Source organism: Nerophis lumbriciformis, linkage group LG08 (genome assembly GCF_033978685.3).
Source record: "Nerophis lumbriciformis linkage group LG08, RoL_Nlum_v2.1, whole genome shotgun sequence".
NCBI classification, from domain to species: domain Eukaryota; kingdom Metazoa; phylum Chordata; class Actinopteri; order Syngnathiformes; family Syngnathidae; genus Nerophis; species Nerophis lumbriciformis.
Window position 1 is genome coordinate 46,324,022 of NC_084555.2, and position 21,043 is coordinate 46,345,064.

The window sequence follows — 21,043 nt, forward strand, 5'->3', positions numbered from 1 at the left end:
CAATATTCAATGCAAAACTTGTTTGGGTCCCTATTAAAAGGTTAATTTGTTCAACCTTGGCCCGCGGCTTTGTTCAGTTTTAAATTTTGGCCCACTCTGTATTTGAGTTTGACACCCCTGGTCTAGTCTCTTACGTGAATGAGCTAAATAATATTATTTGATATTTTACGGTAATGTGTTAATAATTTCACAAATAAGTCGCTCCTGAGTATAAGTCGCACCCCCGGCCAAACTATGAAAAAAACTGCGACTTATAGTCCGAAAAATACGGTATGTGTCCATGAAAGGGCATTTTATGACTTTACTTAATTTGATTACATGCTATAGTATGATTTTATTGTCATAATTTTATTGCATGATTTTTGTATCCCTTTAATTTAGGTAGCCAGGGACTGCAGATGGAAATTAGCTATTTAGCTATAATCTGGTACAGAACATATCTGTCTTTGAGCTTAATGTTTCTGTCCATTGTCCCTTCAAATAAAGACTAAACTAACAATGGCGATAAAAACTATTCTGATTCTGATTCTGATGAACAAAGACCTACATTCTAAATACATGTATTTTTCTCCTGGTCTTTATTTTCCATAGATCATAAAAAAATACTAATATAAAACACTTATCGATATTGTGATGCAGTTTCCAGCTATATTGCCCAGCCCTAGTTTTAAAACAATCTAAAACAGTGGTTCTTAACCTGGGTTCGATCGAACCCAAGGGGTTCGTTGATTCGGCCTCAGGGGTTCGGCAGAGCCTTCGCCGCAGCGGTCAAGACACACCAGACTCATGAATTGATTAACGTGGACCCCCGACTTAATTAAACTAGTTGAAAAACGTATTTAGGTGTTACAATTTAGTGGTCAATTGTACGGAATATGTACTGCATACCTGCCAACTTTTGAAATCAGAAAAACTTAGTAGCCAGGGTCCAGGGGCCGCAGGCCCCGGTAGGTCCAGGACAAAGTCCTGGTGGGGGGTTCAGGGGGCTTCGCCCCCCGACGCAAAATGATTGATTGCATTCAGACAGGTTAAAATGTTGCTAAAACCATCACTTTTCTATCAGTCACAGTGACTTTTCAAAACAAAAATATTATAGCAAAAATCATATGGGTTGATTGACATGTTTATTCTGTAAGCTAACTTCAATAGTTTGAAATTATTTTGACAGTTAATGCCAGTTATCCTGTCAACCTTTCACAAGACTTCAATTTGTTAATTGAAAGTATAAACAGTATAAACACTTTTTACAGTAAACAAATGGTAAAACAGTACTAAACAATTCCATTAAAAAAAAAATTGGTGTCATCATTAACTTTCTGTCCAAGCTTGTATAATCTACTGCCTTGTTCAATTGTAAAAAATATTCTGTGCCTAAAATTCACATTTCTATCACAATTATCATACTGTAAACATGGTAAACTAACTTCATTAAAATTAATAGTCCTGTCAATAGCATGGAATTACAATTCAAATGTAGTTTTTTTGTTAGCCTTTCAAAAGAATTCAAAATATGAAAAATTAATGAAAATTAATTTAAGCCATCAGACACTTGAAAAGTGGCACATCACATCTCTAATGTAATCATTTTAACTTTTCAACAGAAATAGCACTGCAAAAATATTAAGGACATACTTCTGTATTTTGGTAGTTATGCTGTCAACATTTAACAAGATTTCTTCAACTTGGACTTGAAAGCATAAATAGTACAAACACTTTTAACAGTATAACAGTACTAAACAATTCCAATAGATAACATTGGTGTCATTACCTTTTTGTGGCTAAAATCCAAATTTAGCAACGGCATTAGACTTGTGTTTTTTTGTCCCAACGTGGTCTTTTACATCGCTAATTCCTCCGTGTCCGATCGAAAAATCTTGTCTGCACAAGGTGCAATTCGCGTAGTTTTCACCCTTTTTGGAACGGATAATTATTCCCGGATAGGCTTTTGAATATTCTTCACGGAATGACTGCAGTTTTCTTTTCGGTTTAAGACTCGTTTGCGATTTTTCTCCGGCTGATTCCATGATCGTTCACTCGTTTGGAAACAATGGCAACAGGTGCCTCGTGCTTGGCAGCGGTGCTATAAATAGCCTCGCGCATGGCATTCGGAATGGCTCGATAGGAAGTTACGGGAAGCAGTGTCGATTGTGATTGTTGTTACGCGATTTCGTGAATAAAACTTAAAAAAAAAAAAAAAAATGTAATTAATGAAAAAACGTATTTTTTATCACTGCAACCGTAACCCGGAATAGGTTGATGAAAACCGTACTAATTACGGGAAAACCGGAGTAGTTGGCGGGTATGGTACTGTACTGTGCAATCTACTACTAATAAACATTTCATTAAATCAATCAATCGTGTAAATCTGTTCTGTAAAGTTAACATTTGAATGACAATAAAAAGGAAGTCTAAGTCTAAGTATTATGGATACTCCCAAACAATGTTCCCTCTAATTTTCCATGTGATTTGCAAGTGTGTGATTTGTTGTGAGTTCATGCACTGTGTTGGTTTTGTTCTTTGAACAAGGTGATGTTCATGCACGGTTCATTTTGTGCACTAGTAAAAAAAACATATAACTGTCTTGAATTTGAAAAAATAAAAAATAAAACATTTTATTTTTCACTAAAGAAGGGTTCGGTGAATGTGCATATGAAACTGGTGGGGTTCGGTACCTCTAACAAGGTTAAGAACCACTGATCTAAAGAGTTAAGTCGCAGATAATCAGGATTGTTCCTTTCCTGAATTGAACCGGACAGGATCACTGGGTGAAAACGTGTGTTGTTGTTTTTTTTAAAAAGCTGCACCTTGTCTGCACACATGGACACTTTAATGTCCTGCTGGCTGATCTCGTAGTGCCGAATGTTGCCGACGTAGTTGCCCGCCAGTTTCAAAATGTCCGCCGATATGTACTCCAGAACGGCCACAATGTACAAAGACACGTGGTAGTCCACTCTGTAGCCCAGAACTTCCTGCGGGGAAAAAGACAAAGAGGCAAAGTTGTGTATGATTTCGGGATGCTTGGTGACGATGGAGCGGCGTCTTCCGAACCTTAAGCAGCGGGTGTATCTTATCCACGGGGAGAAGTAAGGGGTTCCGCCTCTTTCGTTTCTCGATGGCCGACTGAGCGTCGGCAATCGCCCACTTGTCTATGGGATGGGGGAAAGTCTTCTGCACTCGTTCCTGGGGACAAAAGGGGAGAGGTTTTTCCTGCCACGTTGCTAGAGGGGCGAGCGTTTACCTCCACGTCCTGCACCGAGCGAGGCTGCGCTACGCACAGCATGTTGAGCAGCTGCAGGATCAGCTCCTCGATGTGCTGGAGGGCGTCCTCCTTCGCCAGGAGGTTCGGATGGACCTGCTTCTGTACCTAAACAGACCAAAGCAAGTACGTCAGTGTCACTTTTCTTATGCCAGGTTTGAGCGTGCCACATGCAAACCCGCCCCCCTCTAGAACCACAAAGATGATGTCATGGGGGCATTTGTCAGATGCGATCATCAACATCTGGTGCCGTGCCCCTCCCCACCCCCCTCCCCCCTAGGATCAGGTCACGTTTAAAAGACGTCAGGACGGCAAGATTGAACAGGTTTTAATAACAGCTGTGCACCATCACAGATGTCACTGGGATGGAAACTACAAAACCCAAAACCAGTAAAGTTGGCACGTTGTGTAAATGGTAAATAAAAACAGAATACAATAATTTGCAAATCCTTTTCAACTTATATTCAATTGAATAGACTGCAAAGACAAGATATTTAATGTTCCAACTGAGAAACTCGTTTTTTTTTTTGCAAATAATCATGAACTTAGAATTTAATGGCAGCGACACATTGCAAAAAAGTTGGCACAGGGGCTTTTTTACCACTGTGTTACATGGCCTTTCCTTTTAACAACACTCAGTAAACGTTTGGGAACTGAGGAGACACATTTTTTAAGCTTCTCAGGTGGAATTCTTTCCCATTCTTGCTTGATGTACAGCTTAAGTTGTTCAACAGTCTCCGTTGTCGTATTTTAGACTTCATATTGCCCCACACATTTTCAATGGGAGACAGGTCTGGACTACAGGCAGGCCAGTCTAGTACCAGCACTCTTTTACTATGAAGCCACGCTGTTGTAACACGTGGCTTGGTATTGTCTTGCTAAAATAAGCAGGGGCGTCCATGATAACAGTGCTTGGATGGCAACAAATGTTGCTCTAAAACGTGTATGTACCTTTCAGCATTAATGGTGATGTGTAAGTTACCCATGCCTTGGGCACTAATACACCCCCATACCATCACAGATGCTGGCTTTTGAACTTTGCGCCTATAACAATCCGGATGGTTCTTTTCCTTTTTGGTCCGGAGGACACGACGTCCACAGTTTCCAAAAACAATTAGAAATGTGGACTCGTCAGACCACAGAACACTTTTCCACTTTGCATCAGTCCATCATAGATGAGCTCGGGCCCAGCGAAGCCGGCGGCGTTTCTGGGTGTTGTTGATAAATGGCTTTCGCTTTGCATAGTAGAGTTTTAACTTGCACTTACAGATGTAGCGACTAACTGTAGTTACTGACAGTGGTTTACTGAAGTGTTCCTGAGCCCATGTGGTGATATCCTTTACACACTGATGTCACTTTTTGATGCAGTACCGTCTGAGGGATCGAGGGTCCGTAATGTCATCGCTTACGTGCAGTGATTTCTCCAGATTCTCTGAACTTTTTGATGATGTTACGGACCGTTGATGGTGAAATCCCTAAATTCCTTGCAATAGCTCGTTGAGAAATGTTGTTCTTAAACTGTTGGACAATTTGCTCACGCATTTGTTCACAAAGTGGTGACCCTCGCCCCATCCTTGTTTGTGAATGACTGAGCATTTCATGGAAGCTGCTTTTATACCCAATCATGGCACCCACCTGTTCCCAATTAGCCTGTTCGCCTGTGGGATGTTCCAAATAAGTGTTTGTTGAGCATTCCTCAACTTTCTCAGTCTTTTTTGCCACTTGTGCCAGCTTTTTTGAAACATGTTGCAGGCATCAAATTCCAAAAGAGCTAATATTTGCAAAGAATAAAGTTTTCCAGTTCGAACGTTAAGTATCTTGTATTTGCAGTCTATTCAATTGAATTTGAGACCCAACTGCGCCCAAGAACCAACCTTCGGGCTGATGATTTTAGGTTGTCCTGAAGAATCATCAGCCCGCAGGATTGGGTCTTGGGCGCAGTTGGGTGTTCAGTCAGGACAATGACCCCAAACACACGTCAAAAATGGTAAAGGAATGGTTAAATCAGGCTAGAATTAAGGCCTTCCCAAAGTCCTGACTTAAACGTGTGGACAATGCGGAAGAAACAAGTCCATGTCAGAAAACCAACACATTTAGCTGATCTCCACCAATTTTGTCAAGAGGAGTGGTCAAAAATTCAACCAGAAGCTTGCCAGAAGCTTGCGGATGGCTACCAAAAGCACCTTATTGCAGTGAAACTTGCCAAGGGACATGTAAGCAAATATTAACATTGCTGTATGTATACTTTTGACCCAGCAGATAGTAGTAGACCCATAATAAATTCATAAAAGAACCAAACTTCATGAATGTTTTTTGCGACCAACAAGTATGTGCTACAATCACTCTATCACAAAAAAATAAGAGTTGTAGAAATGATTGGAAACTGAAGACAGCCATGACATGATGTTCTTTACAAGTGTATGTCAACTTTTAACCACGACTGTATGTCAGTATCATGATGCAGTTTTCAGCTGTATTGCCCAACCCTAGTTTGACCTGAAATACACGTGTTAATTTACTGCATCATTTAAATCTCAGCAATTGGGCACATAAAAAGAAGGGCGTGGCCTATGGTGCAGAAAGCGAGAGGGATGGGGGCGTGGCTGTCCGAAGGCGCGAGGTACAGAAAGTTGCCGTCAATGGAGCCGAGCCCTCTGGCAGGAATGCAGTTGGTTGAGAGCCTCTCAAAGCAAAAAAAAAAAAGTTGAGGAATGCGTGCAGGTGGACACAAAACAGGCCTGCACACAACATGCGTAAAAACCAAAGTAGAGCCCAGAAAAGGAAAAAAAAGTGAAAACACAGGCTCCTCAGGAAGGAATGCGAGCAAAGAGTTAAAAAGGTCAACACCAACGTCATCGGTGTGGCGCATTCTTGCGCTCTGACTGAGTGGAGACGCGGGCGCCGTGCAGGAAGTCCCCTCCGCTTCAAGTAGTCTTGGCTGAGACAGAAGTGATAAACGAGGAAATACAGGAATGTCAAATAGTGCCGCGCTTATGTCGTGTACTTCAATTCATTTCAACCAAGTTTCTATGTTCGAAACAAGTTAGCCTGGTTCATGTTTGTGTACATCATTTGGATGCACACAGCACTACTTGGAAACAAACATGAGATATATACACACTAGGGCTGCAACAACTAATCCATTAAATCGATTAAAATCAATTATAAAAATAGTTGGCGATTAATTTAGTCATCCATTCGTTGGATCTATGCTATGCGCATGCGCAGAGGCAATTTTATTTTTAAATAAACCTTTATTTATAAACTGCAACATGTACAAACAGCTGAGAAACAATAATCAAAATAAGTATGGTGCCAGTATGCTGGTTTTTTCCCCAATAAAATACTGGAAAGGATAGAAATGTAGTTTGTCTCTTTTATCCGATTATTAATCGATTAATCGAAGTAATAATCGACAGATTAATCGACTATCATATTAATCGTTAGTTGTAGCCCTAATATATATATATATATATATATATATATATATATATATATATATATATATATATATATATATATATATATATATATTAGGGGTGTAACGGTACACAAAATTTTGGTTCGGTACGTACCTCAGTTTAGAGGTCACGGTTCGGTTCATTTTCGGTACAGTAAGAAAACAATAAAATATACATTTTTCGGTTATTTATTTATTTACCAAATTTGCAAAATCTTCCACCAAAAATATTTTTCTTAGTGGAATATTTGATTTGAAGTAATGGGAACCTTGGATAGGTCAATAATTCATTATAACATTGATTTTGATTCAATATTATGTTTTGAGCAATGACAGTTTGAAAGGAAAAAAAAAACAGCTTTGTTTTATTAGTCAACATTGCAACTTTTTCTAAATTACATTTAACCTTTAAACTTTTTTATTTCACTTTTGTTATGTTTTTGTTTATTTTAATAGTATTTTTAGAATGTGCCGTGGGCCTTTAAAACATTAGCTGTGGGCCGCAAATGGCCTACGGGGCACACTTTTGACACCCCTGCTATAGATAATAAAAAATTAAATGTGATAAATCTATGGATAAAAAGCAGAGCCTGGCGACGCATGCGCGTTTATCATAACTCTCTCGCTCTCTCTCTGTCTCTGCCCCTCCCTCACCAATGCTGCTGCGCGCACAATTTGTTTTGTTTTTAACCCCTTCTTAACCCTGAACGTACATTGAAAATACACGCAACCGTAACTCAAAATGCCGGACATTTGAGGCATTTAAGAAACTCCGCCCGGAAAGCTCCGCAAAAGAGGACGTATGGTCAGTCTATCGTAGCCCGTTAGCTGCTAGCACGCCGTGTGTTGTGCCTCGGTGTGCATTGTTTACACAACGTGCGTTACGCTACTTAATATGTCCGTGTGGAAACTCGTTCGGTACACCTCCGAACCGAACCCCCCGTACCGAAACGGTTCAATACAAATATACATACCGTTACACCCCTAATATACATACATACATATACATATACATATATATATGTATATATATATATATATATATATATACATACATACATACATACATACATACATACATACATACATACATACATACATATATATATATATATATATATATATATATACACATATATATATAAATACACTTTTTAAAGCAGAAGTGAGGAAATGAGATAAGACGCACGCCGGCACTTGACCAAATTCCACAGGACGCCGAGAGTCGTGAGTCACGACGGCACAAAAACCACGGGGGTTTCCCTCGCATTGCATTCAGCGAATAGTTGGCCTGCTCCTCAGAGGTCCGCGTGCAACACGTGTCAAACCACCGCCAGCCGACAGTGTGGTACGCAGGAAGAAAGTGTGCACGAAACTTATCTGTATCAAAACGCAAAAACTGTGACAAGTGGGGGGAAAAAAAAAAAGAGAGTGAGACCTCCTGAGGTGCACAAATGCCTGCTTGTCATCACGTCATCTTAAAATACAATAAAAAAATAATAATTGTAAGAACAAACACGAGGTTTGAGCTTGTCATGTGTAATTAGGTTTTGGTCATACATTTTGCTTTTCTGCATAATTAACTTTAAAGACAAATTTTGAATCATTATTTATGATCATTTCCAGACAGGCGTGTCCAGAGTCTGGCCCCGGGCAACAAATCTTGTTACAAAAAAATGCATAAAATATGGCCTATTTGAACATTTTGAAGTATAATTAGGGCCACACACGAAACATTTTTTTATTAGATGTTATGAAGGCATAAAAAAGTGAAAATGTTGAATGTTAATCACATAAGAATCAAAACTAAAAAACTGACATGGAGGCTTTATTTGTTAATGATAAACTGCAGTAAAACAGGTGACAAACTCCAGACCCATCACATCATTTCATGTGGCCCAAAAAAAAGCCTGGAAAAAATGTGTCTTAAAGGGGAACATTATCACAATTTCAGAAGGGTTAAAACCATTAAAAATCAGTTCCCAGTGGCTTATTATATTTTTCGAAGTTTTTTTCAAAATTTTACCCATCACGCAATATCCCTAAAAAAAGCTTCAAAGTGCCTGATTTTAACCACCCGTCCATTTTCCTGTGACGTCACATAGTGAAGCCAACACAAACAAACATGGCGGAAAGAACAGCAAGCTATAGCGACATTAGCTCGGATTCAGACTCGGATTTCAGCGGCTTAAGCGATTCAACAGATTACGAATGTATTGAAACGGATGGTTGTAGTGTGGAGGCAGGTAGCGAAAACGAAATTGAAGAAGAAACTGAAGCTATTGAGCCATATCGGTTTGAACCGTATGCAAGCGAAAACGACACGACAGCCAGCGACACGGGAGAAAGCGAGGACGAATTCGGCGATCGCCTTCTAACCAACGATTGGTATGTGTTTGTTTGGCATTAAAGGAAACTAACAACTATGAACTAGGTTTACAGCATATGAAATACATTTGGCAACAACATGCACTTTGAGAGTGCAGACAGCCCAATTTTCATCAATTAATATATTCTGGAGACATACCCTCATCCGCTCTCTTTTCCTGAAAGCTGATTTGTCCAGTTTTGGAGTTGATGTCAGCAGGCCAGGGAAGCTAGGGTCGATAGGGGGTTTAGCTCGCTCGTCTGCGGGAACAAACTGCCGCCATTGCTTACCGTGCAACCGAGGTCCTTTGTCCCTGAATTGCTCACACACTCCGGCAGATTCAATGGGGGTCTGGCGGCAGATTTCTTTGACTTTATCGTTGGAAATGCATCTGCTTTGAGTGTCGCAGGATATCTACACATTCTTGCCATCTCTGTCGTAGCATAGCTTTCGTCGGTAAAGTGTGCGGAACAAACGTCCAATTTCTTGCCACTTTCGCATCTTTGGGCCACTGGTGCAACTTGAATCCATCCCTGTTCGTGTTGTTACACCCTCCGACAACACACTGACGAGGCATGATGTCTCCAAGGTACGGAAAACAGTCGAAAAAACGGAAAATAACAGAGCTGATTTGACTCGGTGTTTGAGAAAATGGCGGATTGCTTCCCGATGTGACGTCACGTTGTGACGTCATCGCTCCGAGAGCGAATATTAGAAAGGCGTTTAATTCGCCAAAATTCACCCATTTAGAGTTCGGAAATCGGTTAAAAAAATATATGGTCTTTTTTCTGCAACATCAAGGTATTTATTGACGCTTACATAGGTCTGGTGATAATGTTCCCCTTTAAGAAAATGCTTTATTTTTTTAAACTAATTTTGACAGAAAAAAAACATGTCTTTTAAACTGTAATAATATATAATCATGCCAAATATGTGTTTGTTTGTTTTATTTAATTCATTTAAGGCAGTGTTTTTCAACCTTTTTTGAGCCAAGGCACATTTTTTTCATTGAAAAAATCCAGAGGCACACCACCAGCAGAATATGTTAAGAATGAAACTCAATAGCTTGTATTGACAATATAAAGTCGTTCTCATCAAATACCTGACGCAATTGTTCCATATGAATTTAAACTATAACCATAACCATCCATGCATCACTAATTATCAATCAATCAATGAATGTTTATTTATATAGCCCTAAATCACAAGTGTCTCAAAGGGCTGCACAAGCCACAACAGCATCCTCGGTTCAGAGCCCACATAAGGGCAAGGAAAAACTCACAACCCAGGGGGATGTCAATGTGAATGACTATGAGAAACCTTGGAGAGGACCGCAGATGTTGAAAACTAACAAGGCTATCCGAGATGTCGTGTTCAATTAGCCTTTCATTAGTAACCACGCGAAAGTAGTCGTGCAAAGTTATTCACGTCATGCAACCACATTGCTACTCGGATAGCTTGCACTTGCACCCACTTGTCTTTTTATATTGTTTATGTATTGTTGGCGGGTTGAAAACAGCTCAGCGGATTTGCGTGGAGAACCCAACGTTTAAACGGCACCATATAAAATGATAAAAAACGCACGAGAGACAAGAACTTCGTTTATGCGATCGCACCACACAGCACATAGGGCCGTGAGTGCACCTGTTTTTATGAGCACACACAAATTGGCACAATCAACCACGGACGCATTTTAGCTGTGCGTGTCAGCCTTCAATAATGAAAACAGGCGTTTAGGAAATAAGACAATCAGGCCAAACGCAAATTGAGGGCACATCTTAACATGTATAATTAAACCTTAATTAAGCAAAAATATGATTTACTCCATTACTCGATTAATCGATCGGGATATTCGATAGAATACTCGATTACTAAAATATTCGATAGCTGCAGCTCTAGTTCCTTCATGGTTTTGATGCCTTCAGTGACAATCTACAATGTAAATAGTCATGAAAATAAAGAAAACACATTGAATGAGGAGAAGGTGTGTCCAAACGTTTGGCCTGTACTATATATATATATATATATATATATATATATATATATATATATATATATATATATATATATATATATATATATATATATATATATATATGTTAGAGATGTCCGATAATATCGGCCGATAAATGCTTTAAAATGTAATATCGGAAATTATCGGTATCGGTTTCAACCTCCCGATTTTCCCGGGAGACTCCCGAATTTTAGTGGCCCTCCCGAAAATCTCCCGGGGCAACCAACCTCCCGATTTCCATCCGGACAACAATATTAGGGGCGTGCCTTAAAGGCACTGCCTTTAGCATCCTCTACAACCTGTCGTCACGTCCGTTTTTCCTCCATACAAACAGCGTGCCGGCCCAGTCACATAATATAAGCGGCTTTTATACATACATAAGTGAATGCAAGGCATACCTGATCAACAGCCATACAGGTCACACTGAGGGTGGCCGTATAACAACTTTAACACTGTTACAAATATGCGCCACACTGTGAACCCACACCAAACAAGAATGACAAACACATTTCAGGAGAACATCCGCACCGTAACACAACATAGACACAACAGAACAAATACCCAGAACCCCATTATTGGACATCCCTAATATATATATATATATATATATATATATAAATATAAATGGCGTAGTGGGTAGAGCGGCCGTGCCAGAAACCTGAGGGTTGCAAGTTCGCTCCCCGCCTCTTACTATCCAAATCGCTGCTGTTATGTCCTTGGGTAGGACACTTCCCCCTTTCCCCCAGTGCCGCTCACACTGGTGAATAAATGATGAATGATAGGTGGTGGTCGGCCACGCTTCCGTCAGTCTACCTTAGGGCAGCTGTGGCTACGAAAGCAGCTTACCACCACATGGTGTGAATGAATGATGGGTTCTCACTTCTCTGTGAAGCGCTTTGAGTGTCTAGAAAAGCACAATATAAATCTAATCCATTATTATTATTATTAATATCCAGCACGACTCTTTAATCATTTGATTTAATGTCTTACGTATTGCAGTGTTTTAACTTTTTTGTGTGGTTTGGGGTTATTTGTCAAATGCTGACACAGGGGGAAACCTTCTCAAGTGAAAGTTAACAGCAATACAAAGAATATGCTTGCTAAAGCGGAAAAAAAAACAAAAAAAAAACGCACTCTCCAAATATTCAAAGCACACATTTTTGATCCGAAAAACTTTAAAAAAAAAAAATTAATAAGTCACGGAAGGCAACATTTATTTTCTTGTCTTGCAAAGTGGTGGTCAAAGAAGACAAAAGACAGAGTTAACATGTATCCTGGACAGCGTTAATACTGGCTTAACATTTCTAATTCAATTGATTATTCTCTTCTGGGCAGCGGATCAGGCTCATGTTGCAGGTAGTGTGTGTGTGTGTGTGTGTGTGTGTGTGTGTGTGTGTGTGTGTGTGTGTGTGTGTGTGTGTGTGTGTGTGTGTGTGTGTGTGTGTGTGTGTGCAAGGGCTGGGGGGGGGTGGTGCTTGTTATTATACCCGAGCATGTGTCACTTTTTGTGATTCATGTCATGATGACATCATCTGCCATTACAAGCAGACTGTCTGGGGAAGCACAGGGGGCAGAGATCAACTCTCACACTGAAGAGACATGAAAACACACACATGTAAGACCCACACAGCATGCACTGACATCCCACTTGGATGGAGACAAAGGGACAACACAAACACTGTACTGGTGATGCAAGTGCACAAAGTAATGATATCACACTCTGCTGGTGGATGCATGCAGCCTGGCCTGGCCTGACCTTTTGGCCTCTGCCTGTGTCCGCCTGGCCTCGTTGTGCAGTTAAAAAAGGAGGCGGGTAATGTGACAATTCCCAAAGACAAAGCCGAGGTGTCCAAATACTTTTGGACACCTGCAAAGGAAAGGCGGGGAATGCGCAGATGGCGGTTCACAGTGTAAATGAGGCAACTGACAGAGACAAGCCATCGCTGTCCAGAATATTCGGGAGGTCACGCGAGCACGCCGCCGTCGAGGCAGTCGGCGGCTGCTGATGCGTTTGATGGACATGTGACTTCAGTGTTTCCCACAGGACAGGCATCTATTTGTGGTGGTGTGGTCGAGGGGCGGGGGGTGGCGGCGGCAGCGGCGATGACCAAGAAGAACGCAGAGTTGGAATATAATTACAACACTTTATGTACATATTTATGTACAGATTTGAACAATTAGTTATTCACTGAAATATATTTATTAATTGTGGTTCTTACAAATAATATATCTTATAAAATATAAAAGCTAAAATGTCTCTTAAAGCTCTGCCCCTTTAATTAGTGAATACTAAATAATTTAACTTTAGCCTACTACTACAACCATTTTATTTACCAGCAACATGAAGTGAAACAGAGGCAGAGGTGTCCTGCCACAGTCAGTCAACCTCCTCCTCCTCCTCCTGCTGCTGCTGAACAGGTCGCACCTGTGGTCCGGACTGTAGGCCTACCTCCTCTCCAAGTCGAGCCCTTTTCGGCCGTTGAAAATATTTTTCTATACTCATCTGTGTGAAGGAGTGAACATCCAACATTAGAATTTATTACTAACGAGCAAAACCGCTCTATGTACAGTGCCGTCTAACCTTAAGCGGCAGCAGCTCAACACATGCAGGGTTCAACGTTAAGCTTTTTTTCTACTTGCCCGACTTCTCAAATCTACTTGTCCCAATATTTTTACTTGTCCTGCCTAGGTTTTTTTCTGGCTGTGTAGTGCTCATGGCTTATATCTTAGTAAAATCCTTCCCGTTGACTATTTACAACACTACACAGTATTTATTATTATTATTATTATTATTATCTATAATTACATTTAAATGGCATTGCATACATGTAAAATTAAATGCTATTTCACATTATTTGACCAGTAGCAGTTACACCCATCTGAACAGGTCAGCCACCTGTTTAAAGCCCGATCACAGTTGAAATCTTGAAATGAAGGGCCTTTAATGGCCAAAACATTAACCTGGACAACATTTTAACAGCTGGTTGGCTCAGATTTTATTCTTTTCATTGCATTCACATGCTGCAGTGGACTGTGGACAATTTAGCTTCAGTCCACGTGTGTTTATTGACAACAGGGTTATAACCTGGACACGTTAGCTCGTCGGTATGAAAACTACGTGCGTCTGCCCCGGCCCCCGAGTCAAACAGCGGCGGTGTTAATGAAGCAGCATCAGGCTGCTCACCGTCAGTGAAACGCTCGGTGAAATCGCGGATTAACGTTAAATATATGACGAGCCGCGAGCGATGCAGCTATAACCTATCTACCTATAACCTATATTACCCTCGTATTTTGATCCTTCGTCGTCGTCTTCTTCTTCTTCTGGCCCATCAGGTGAATTAAGTGCTATTGGCGGAGTCACAATGCATAGTAGGCTACTGCCACCTACTGCACCGGAGTTGTAACTACAAGGTACATTGCTTTTATGAGCGGTCGAGCGAGTCAAAAGCCGAAAAATCCATTTGTGGCGGACGTAATTCTTTCGTGGCGGGCCGCCACAAATAAATGAATGTGTGGGAAACACTGGACTTCATTAGCCAACAAGCTGGAAGGGAATTAGGATGTTTTTTTAAATAAAAACATCAAATATTCTCAAGACGATTCGGCTTTAGAATATTCCCTAAGAAGACAATAGTGCCACACATACAGTGAAGTAGGGTTGTACGGTATACAGCTATTAGTATAGTACCGCGATACTAAGGAATGTAATGTAAAGTATCAAACAACAGAAGAATAAGTGATTGTTACATTTTAACAGAAGTGTAGATAGAACATGTTCAAAGAGAAAGTAAGCAGATATTAACAGTAAATGAACAAATAGATTAATAATTAATTTTCTACCACTTGTCCTTAATAATTTTGACAAAATAATAGAATGGAAAATGACACAATATGTTACTGCATATGTCTGCAGACTAAATTAGGAGCCTTTGTTTGTTTACTTAGTACTAAAAGACAAGTTGTCTAGTATGTTCACTATTTTATGTGAGGACAAACTTGCAATAATAAACATATGTTTAATGTACTGTAAGATTTTTTGTTCAAATAAAGCCAATAATGCAATTTTTTGTGGTACCCTTTATTTAGAAATGTATCGAAAAGTACCGAAAAGTATCGAAATACATTTTGGTACCGGCACCAAAATATTGGTATCAGGACAACACTACGGTGAAGATTTTTTAAATTATTTCTAATTAAAATTAAATCAAATAATAAATATTTTAACTTTTTATTTTATTTTTATTAGTATGTTTTACCTATGTATTTGTGTTTAATTTGTGTAATTATTTGATCATATGTTAGAATTATTATATGTTGCAGTGTTCGCGGATAAATCTCGGACAGATTAAAGTAATGTCGAAATGCTGCTGCTGTTCCAGACAATCCTGTGCGTATTATAGATCGAACGATATGGCTTTTTCAGGACCGATACTGATACAGATTATTAGTAGTCAAAGAGGGCGATGTTTGGAGCAGATATTAATTTGCAGTGAGCGCTGCAGTGAAAAAAATAACTCTTCACATGCAAGGGGCTGGTACTTGAGCAGTGGTTATATATTAAATCATAAATATAGGATTTAATATATATTTTTATATATGACGTCATATAAAGAATTAAGACGTCATATATAAAGAATTATGACGTCATGATTGTGTGAATGCTACAAAGCATTTTCTACACCAAAATTCATCTATTTATTCTTCAACTTCAACTTATTCTTCTCCAGATTTTAGCGCGGTCTACCTTGCACATTTTTCACCCGATTCAAAGCGTTCCAACTTCAAACTTTTCAGCCTATTCAGGAATCGCTGACTTTCCCTTGACAAATTCCAAAAATTCCCAGATTTCCCAGAATTCCAGGTGTTTCGGGACATTTTTCCCATTCAAAATTAATTGGCCATTTTTCAAACTTTCACCATTTCCACATTTTTCAACCTATTCAAACCATTCCACCTTCAACATATTCCACCATCCTGGAAATTCTAACTATAAATTTTCCAAGTTCAAAACAATTTCAAGATTTTCCAGAATTCCTGCTTTTCCAAAGCCCTATTTTCCACCCTTTTTTCTGGCGACTACTCCTTCCACATTTTTCAACGCATTTCAACCGTTCCACCGTCAAAACATTCCTCTTAATCAGGACAAAAAACTAAGTTGTTTTTCTAACTGGAAAAATTCCTGGTTGTCCTGAAATTCCGTAAAACCATTTCTCAATTCAACATGTTACTACTTCAACATTTCTCGACCGATTTGAAAAAATTGTAACACCAACCATTTCAACTCATTCAGACCATTCAAGGTTTTTTTTACCATTTTCAAATGCACACGGACTAATCGCGGACTTTTCCTTGACAAATTCCAAAAATTCCCAGAATTCCAGGTGTTTCGGGACATTTTTCCCATTCAAAATGAATTGGCCATTTTTCAAACTTTCACCATTTCCACATTTTTCAACCTATTCAAACCATTCCACCTCCAACATATTCCACCATCCTGGAAATTCTAACTATAGTTTTTCCAAGTTCAAAACAATTTCAGGATTTTCCAGAATTCCTGCTTTTCCAAAGCCCTATTTTTCACCCTTTTTTCTGGCGACTACTCCTTCCATATTTTTCAACGCATTTCAACCGTTCCACCGTCAAAACATTCCTCTTAATCAGGACAAAAAACAAAGTTGTTTTTCAAACTGGAAAAATTCCTGGTTTTCCCGAAATTCCGTAAAACCGTTTCTCAATTCAACATGTTACTACTTCAACATTTCTCGACCGATTTGAAAAATTGTAACACCAACCATTTCAACTCATTCAAGTTTCTTTTTACCATTTTCCAAAAAATTCACGATTTTCCCGAAATTCCCATTTTTTCTGAAATTGGGACATTTTTCAAAGTTCCACAATTCCCACATTTTTCATCTCCAATAAAATGTTTTTTTAAATGAAGTGAGATTACCCATGCTGTGCTGTAGGTGAGTTAGGGTGAGCAAAGCATAAGCTCCCTTACTCCTACCTAAACGGCCTGTCGTAAACTTCCCCTGAGCCCATTGTAAACAAACATGGCGCTCATGGTGTGGGACTTCTTCATTGTTTAAGAGGAAGACATTTTGTGTGCTATGTGCACCAAATGTCCTACAAAACATGCAAGGAGGGGAAAAAAAACACCAAGCTTCAAGGCATCAAAACTTATCAGGCAATAATGCCAGCATCGCTACAATGGTGTTTTAATCACCTGTGTGTGTTATAGAAATGATTGATTGATTGATTGAAACTTGTATTAGTAGATTGCACAGCACAGTACATATTCCATATAATTGACCACTAAATGGTAACACCCGAATAAGTTTTTCAACTTGTTTAAGTCGGGGTCCACGTTAACAATGAACAAAGGCACCGTTGCACGAAATGTAACCAACGGCAGTACGTCAATTACATTTAATGTTGTGTTGTTAAAAACTTTTTTCAAACATTGAACAATGTTGCACATGAAAATACATTAATTTCCTTTCATTCAGCATCATTAACTATTTGTAGTGTGGCTACCCTTCAGTAGCATTCCATTCAGAAATTCCGTTCAAAAGGTGGGCAATACTGTTCTAACATTTTTGCAGCAGACTTCTAAAGGCACCTCAGCATAAAGGATCTTTGACCAGCATTTTTATCTCTTACACATGTTTTAGCAGTATTTCTTAGGAAACAGCAGTGCTATCCTGACATATAGTGGAGCTTTTACTACTGTTTTTTGCAGTTTGTTTGATTGATTGAGAAGTTTATTGACATCTTAAGGAACTGAATCCATGTAATGCTTTAAAAAGGCAAATGGATGGCACAAAAAGCCAAAAGGCTTGTTTCCTATGTGGTCCATTAAATCAGTGTTTTTCAACCACTGTGAAGTGTACCGTGAGATATTGTTTGGAGTGCCGTGGGAAATTATGTAATTTCACCTAATTGGGTTAAAAATATTTTTTGCAAACCAGTAATTGTCTGTGCTGTCAAGAGCTCGGCAGAGTACCTGTGTAATACTCTTCCATATCAGTAGGTGGCAGCAGGTAGCTAATTGCTTTCTAGATGTCGGGAACATGGTTTGTCGTGATCACAATATGCAGACGACAGCGGGAGGCAGCGTGCAGGTAAAAAGGCATCAAATGCTTAAACCAAAAATAAACAAAAAGGCATTGACGCTTAGGGATGGCTAAGCAAAACCAAACTAAAACTGAACTGGCTGAAAAGTAAACAAAAACAGAATGCTGGACGACAGCAAAGACTTACAGCGTGTGGAGCAGACGGCGTCAACTAAGTACATCTGTTCATGACAATCGACACCAAAATAGGAGCGCGAGACAAGAAGTAAAACACTACACACAGGAAAACAGCAAAAAACTCAAAGTAAGTCACGGTGTGATGTGACAGGTGGTGACAGTACACCTACTTTGAGACAAGAGCTATAGTGATGCATGGTTGGTTATGGTTTGAATTTTATATCCGACAATTGCGAGAACGACTTTTTACTGTCAATATCGGCTGCTGAGTTTAATTTTTTTCTGCTGGTGGTGTGCCTCTGGATTTTTTCAATGAAAAAAATGTGCCTTGGCTCAGAAAAGGTTGAAAAACACTGCATTAAATATTCATCACATTTGATACATTCTATAGTAAAAGATATATAACCTGTAACATATATATAAAAAATGACGTTAAAAAAAAAAGATAAATTATGTACATATACACAGTATACATGTCAGTGATTTGAAAAACAACATATACAAAAAATGGGGGGGGGGGGGGGGGGGTATATACACTATGTACATCACTATGCACATGTTGACTCCAAGAGTGTGCAAAACAGAATGAGAAAATATATATACACTATGACCACATATAAATATACATACACTATAACCACATATAAATATATATATACACTATGACCACATATAAATATATATACACTATGACCACATATAAATATATATACACTATAACCACATATAAATATATATACACTATAACCACATATAAATATATATACACTATGACCACATATAAATATATATACACTATAACTACATATAAATATATATACACTATGACCACATATAAATATATATACACTATGACCACATATAGATATATATACACTATAACCACATATAAATATATATACACTATAACCACATATAAATATATATACACTATGACCACATATAAATATATATACACTATGACCACATATAAATATATATACACTATAACCACATATAAATATATATACACTATGACCACATATAAATATATATACACTATAACCACATATAAATATATATACACTATGACCACATATAAATATATATACACTATAACCACATATAAATATATATATATACACTATAACCACATATAAATATATATACACTATAACCACATATAAATATATATACACTATAACACATATAAATATATATACACTATGACCACATATAAATATATATACACTATAACTACATATAAATATATATACACTATGACCACATATAAATATATATACACTATGACCACATATAAATATATATACACTATAACTACATATAAATATATATACACTATAACCACATATAAATATATATACACTATAACCACATATAAATATATATACACTATAACCACATATAAATATATATACACTATAACACATATAAATATATATACACTATGACCACATATAAATATATATACACTATAACTACATATAAATATATATACACTATGACCACATAAATATATACAGTATACACTATGACCACATATAAATATATATACACTATAACCACATATAAATATATATATACACTATAACCACATATAAATATATATACACTATAACCACATATAAATATATATACACTATGACCACATACAAATATATATACACTATGACCACATATAAATATATATACACTATAACCACATATAAATATATATACACTATAACCACATATAAATATATATACACTATAACCACATATAAATATATATACACTATAAACACATATAGATATATATACACTATAACCACATATAAATATATATACATTATAACCACATATAAATATATATACACTATAAACACATATAGATATATATACACTATAACCACATATAAACCTGTTTGATGCTTCGAAGAGTTGCTGGGGATCAATTTTGGTTCAGATCAGGTAGAGGTTGAGCTGAGCCATCATTTTATCCATCCATTTTCTACCGCTTATTCCTTTTGGAGTCGCGGGGGGCGCTGGAGCCTATCTCAGCTACAATCGGGCGGAAGGCGGAGTACACCCTGGACAAGTCGCCACCTCATCCCAGGGCCAACACAGATAGACAGACAACATTCACACTCACATTCACACACTAGGGCCAATTTAGTGTTGCCAATCAACCTATCCCCAGGTGCATGTCTTTGGAGGTGGGAGGAAGCCGGAGTACCCGGAGGGAACCCACGCAGTCACGGGGTGAACATGCAAACTCCACACAGAAAGATCCCGAGCCTGGGATTGAACCCAGGACTACTCAGGACCTTCGTATTGTGAGGCAGACGCACTAACCCCTCTTCCACCGTGCTGCCCATCATTTTATGGCAGTTTTAAAATTTAGTAGGGAAGTTCGAATTCTAAGGTCTGTTGGTAGTGCATTCCACTGTGTGGTGGCAAAATAGTAGAATGCATTTTTTCCCATGAGAGTTTTGAATTTGGGGGGGACGAGATCTGAGGAACTCCCTCTCGTGTAGTACCTGTGAGCATCACTTACTCGGGTGAAATAGTTGGACAGGTACTTGGGGACAGTTTCTCTGAGTATTTTGAATACCAGGCACATTGCAATTTGGTGTACTCTTTCCTCAACTCTAAGCCATCCTAATTTGGTAAAGTGGGCTTGAGTGTTTATTTGAAAACAGCAGTGTGCTCG

The 21,043-nt window shown here is 38.5% G+C and overlaps 1 protein-coding gene across 2 annotated transcripts in view; it reads right to left on the reverse strand.

The window, feature by feature from the left end:
* Positions 1-21,043, reverse strand: part of sos2 (son of sevenless homolog 2 (Drosophila)) — a 109,352-nt gene that overhangs the window by 58,732 nt on the left and 29,577 nt on the right. For both annotated transcript variants that reach the window (XM_061969050.1, XM_061969051.1), the window contains exons 2-4: positions 3,239-3,364; positions 3,049-3,180; positions 2,805-2,969 (exon numbers count right to left, since the gene is read on the reverse strand). In XM_061969050.1, coding sequence (XP_061825034.1) covers positions 2,805-2,969; positions 3,049-3,180; positions 3,239-3,364 — 423 coding nt within the window. The remainder of the gene's footprint in view (positions 1-2,804; positions 2,970-3,048; positions 3,181-3,238; positions 3,365-21,043) is intronic.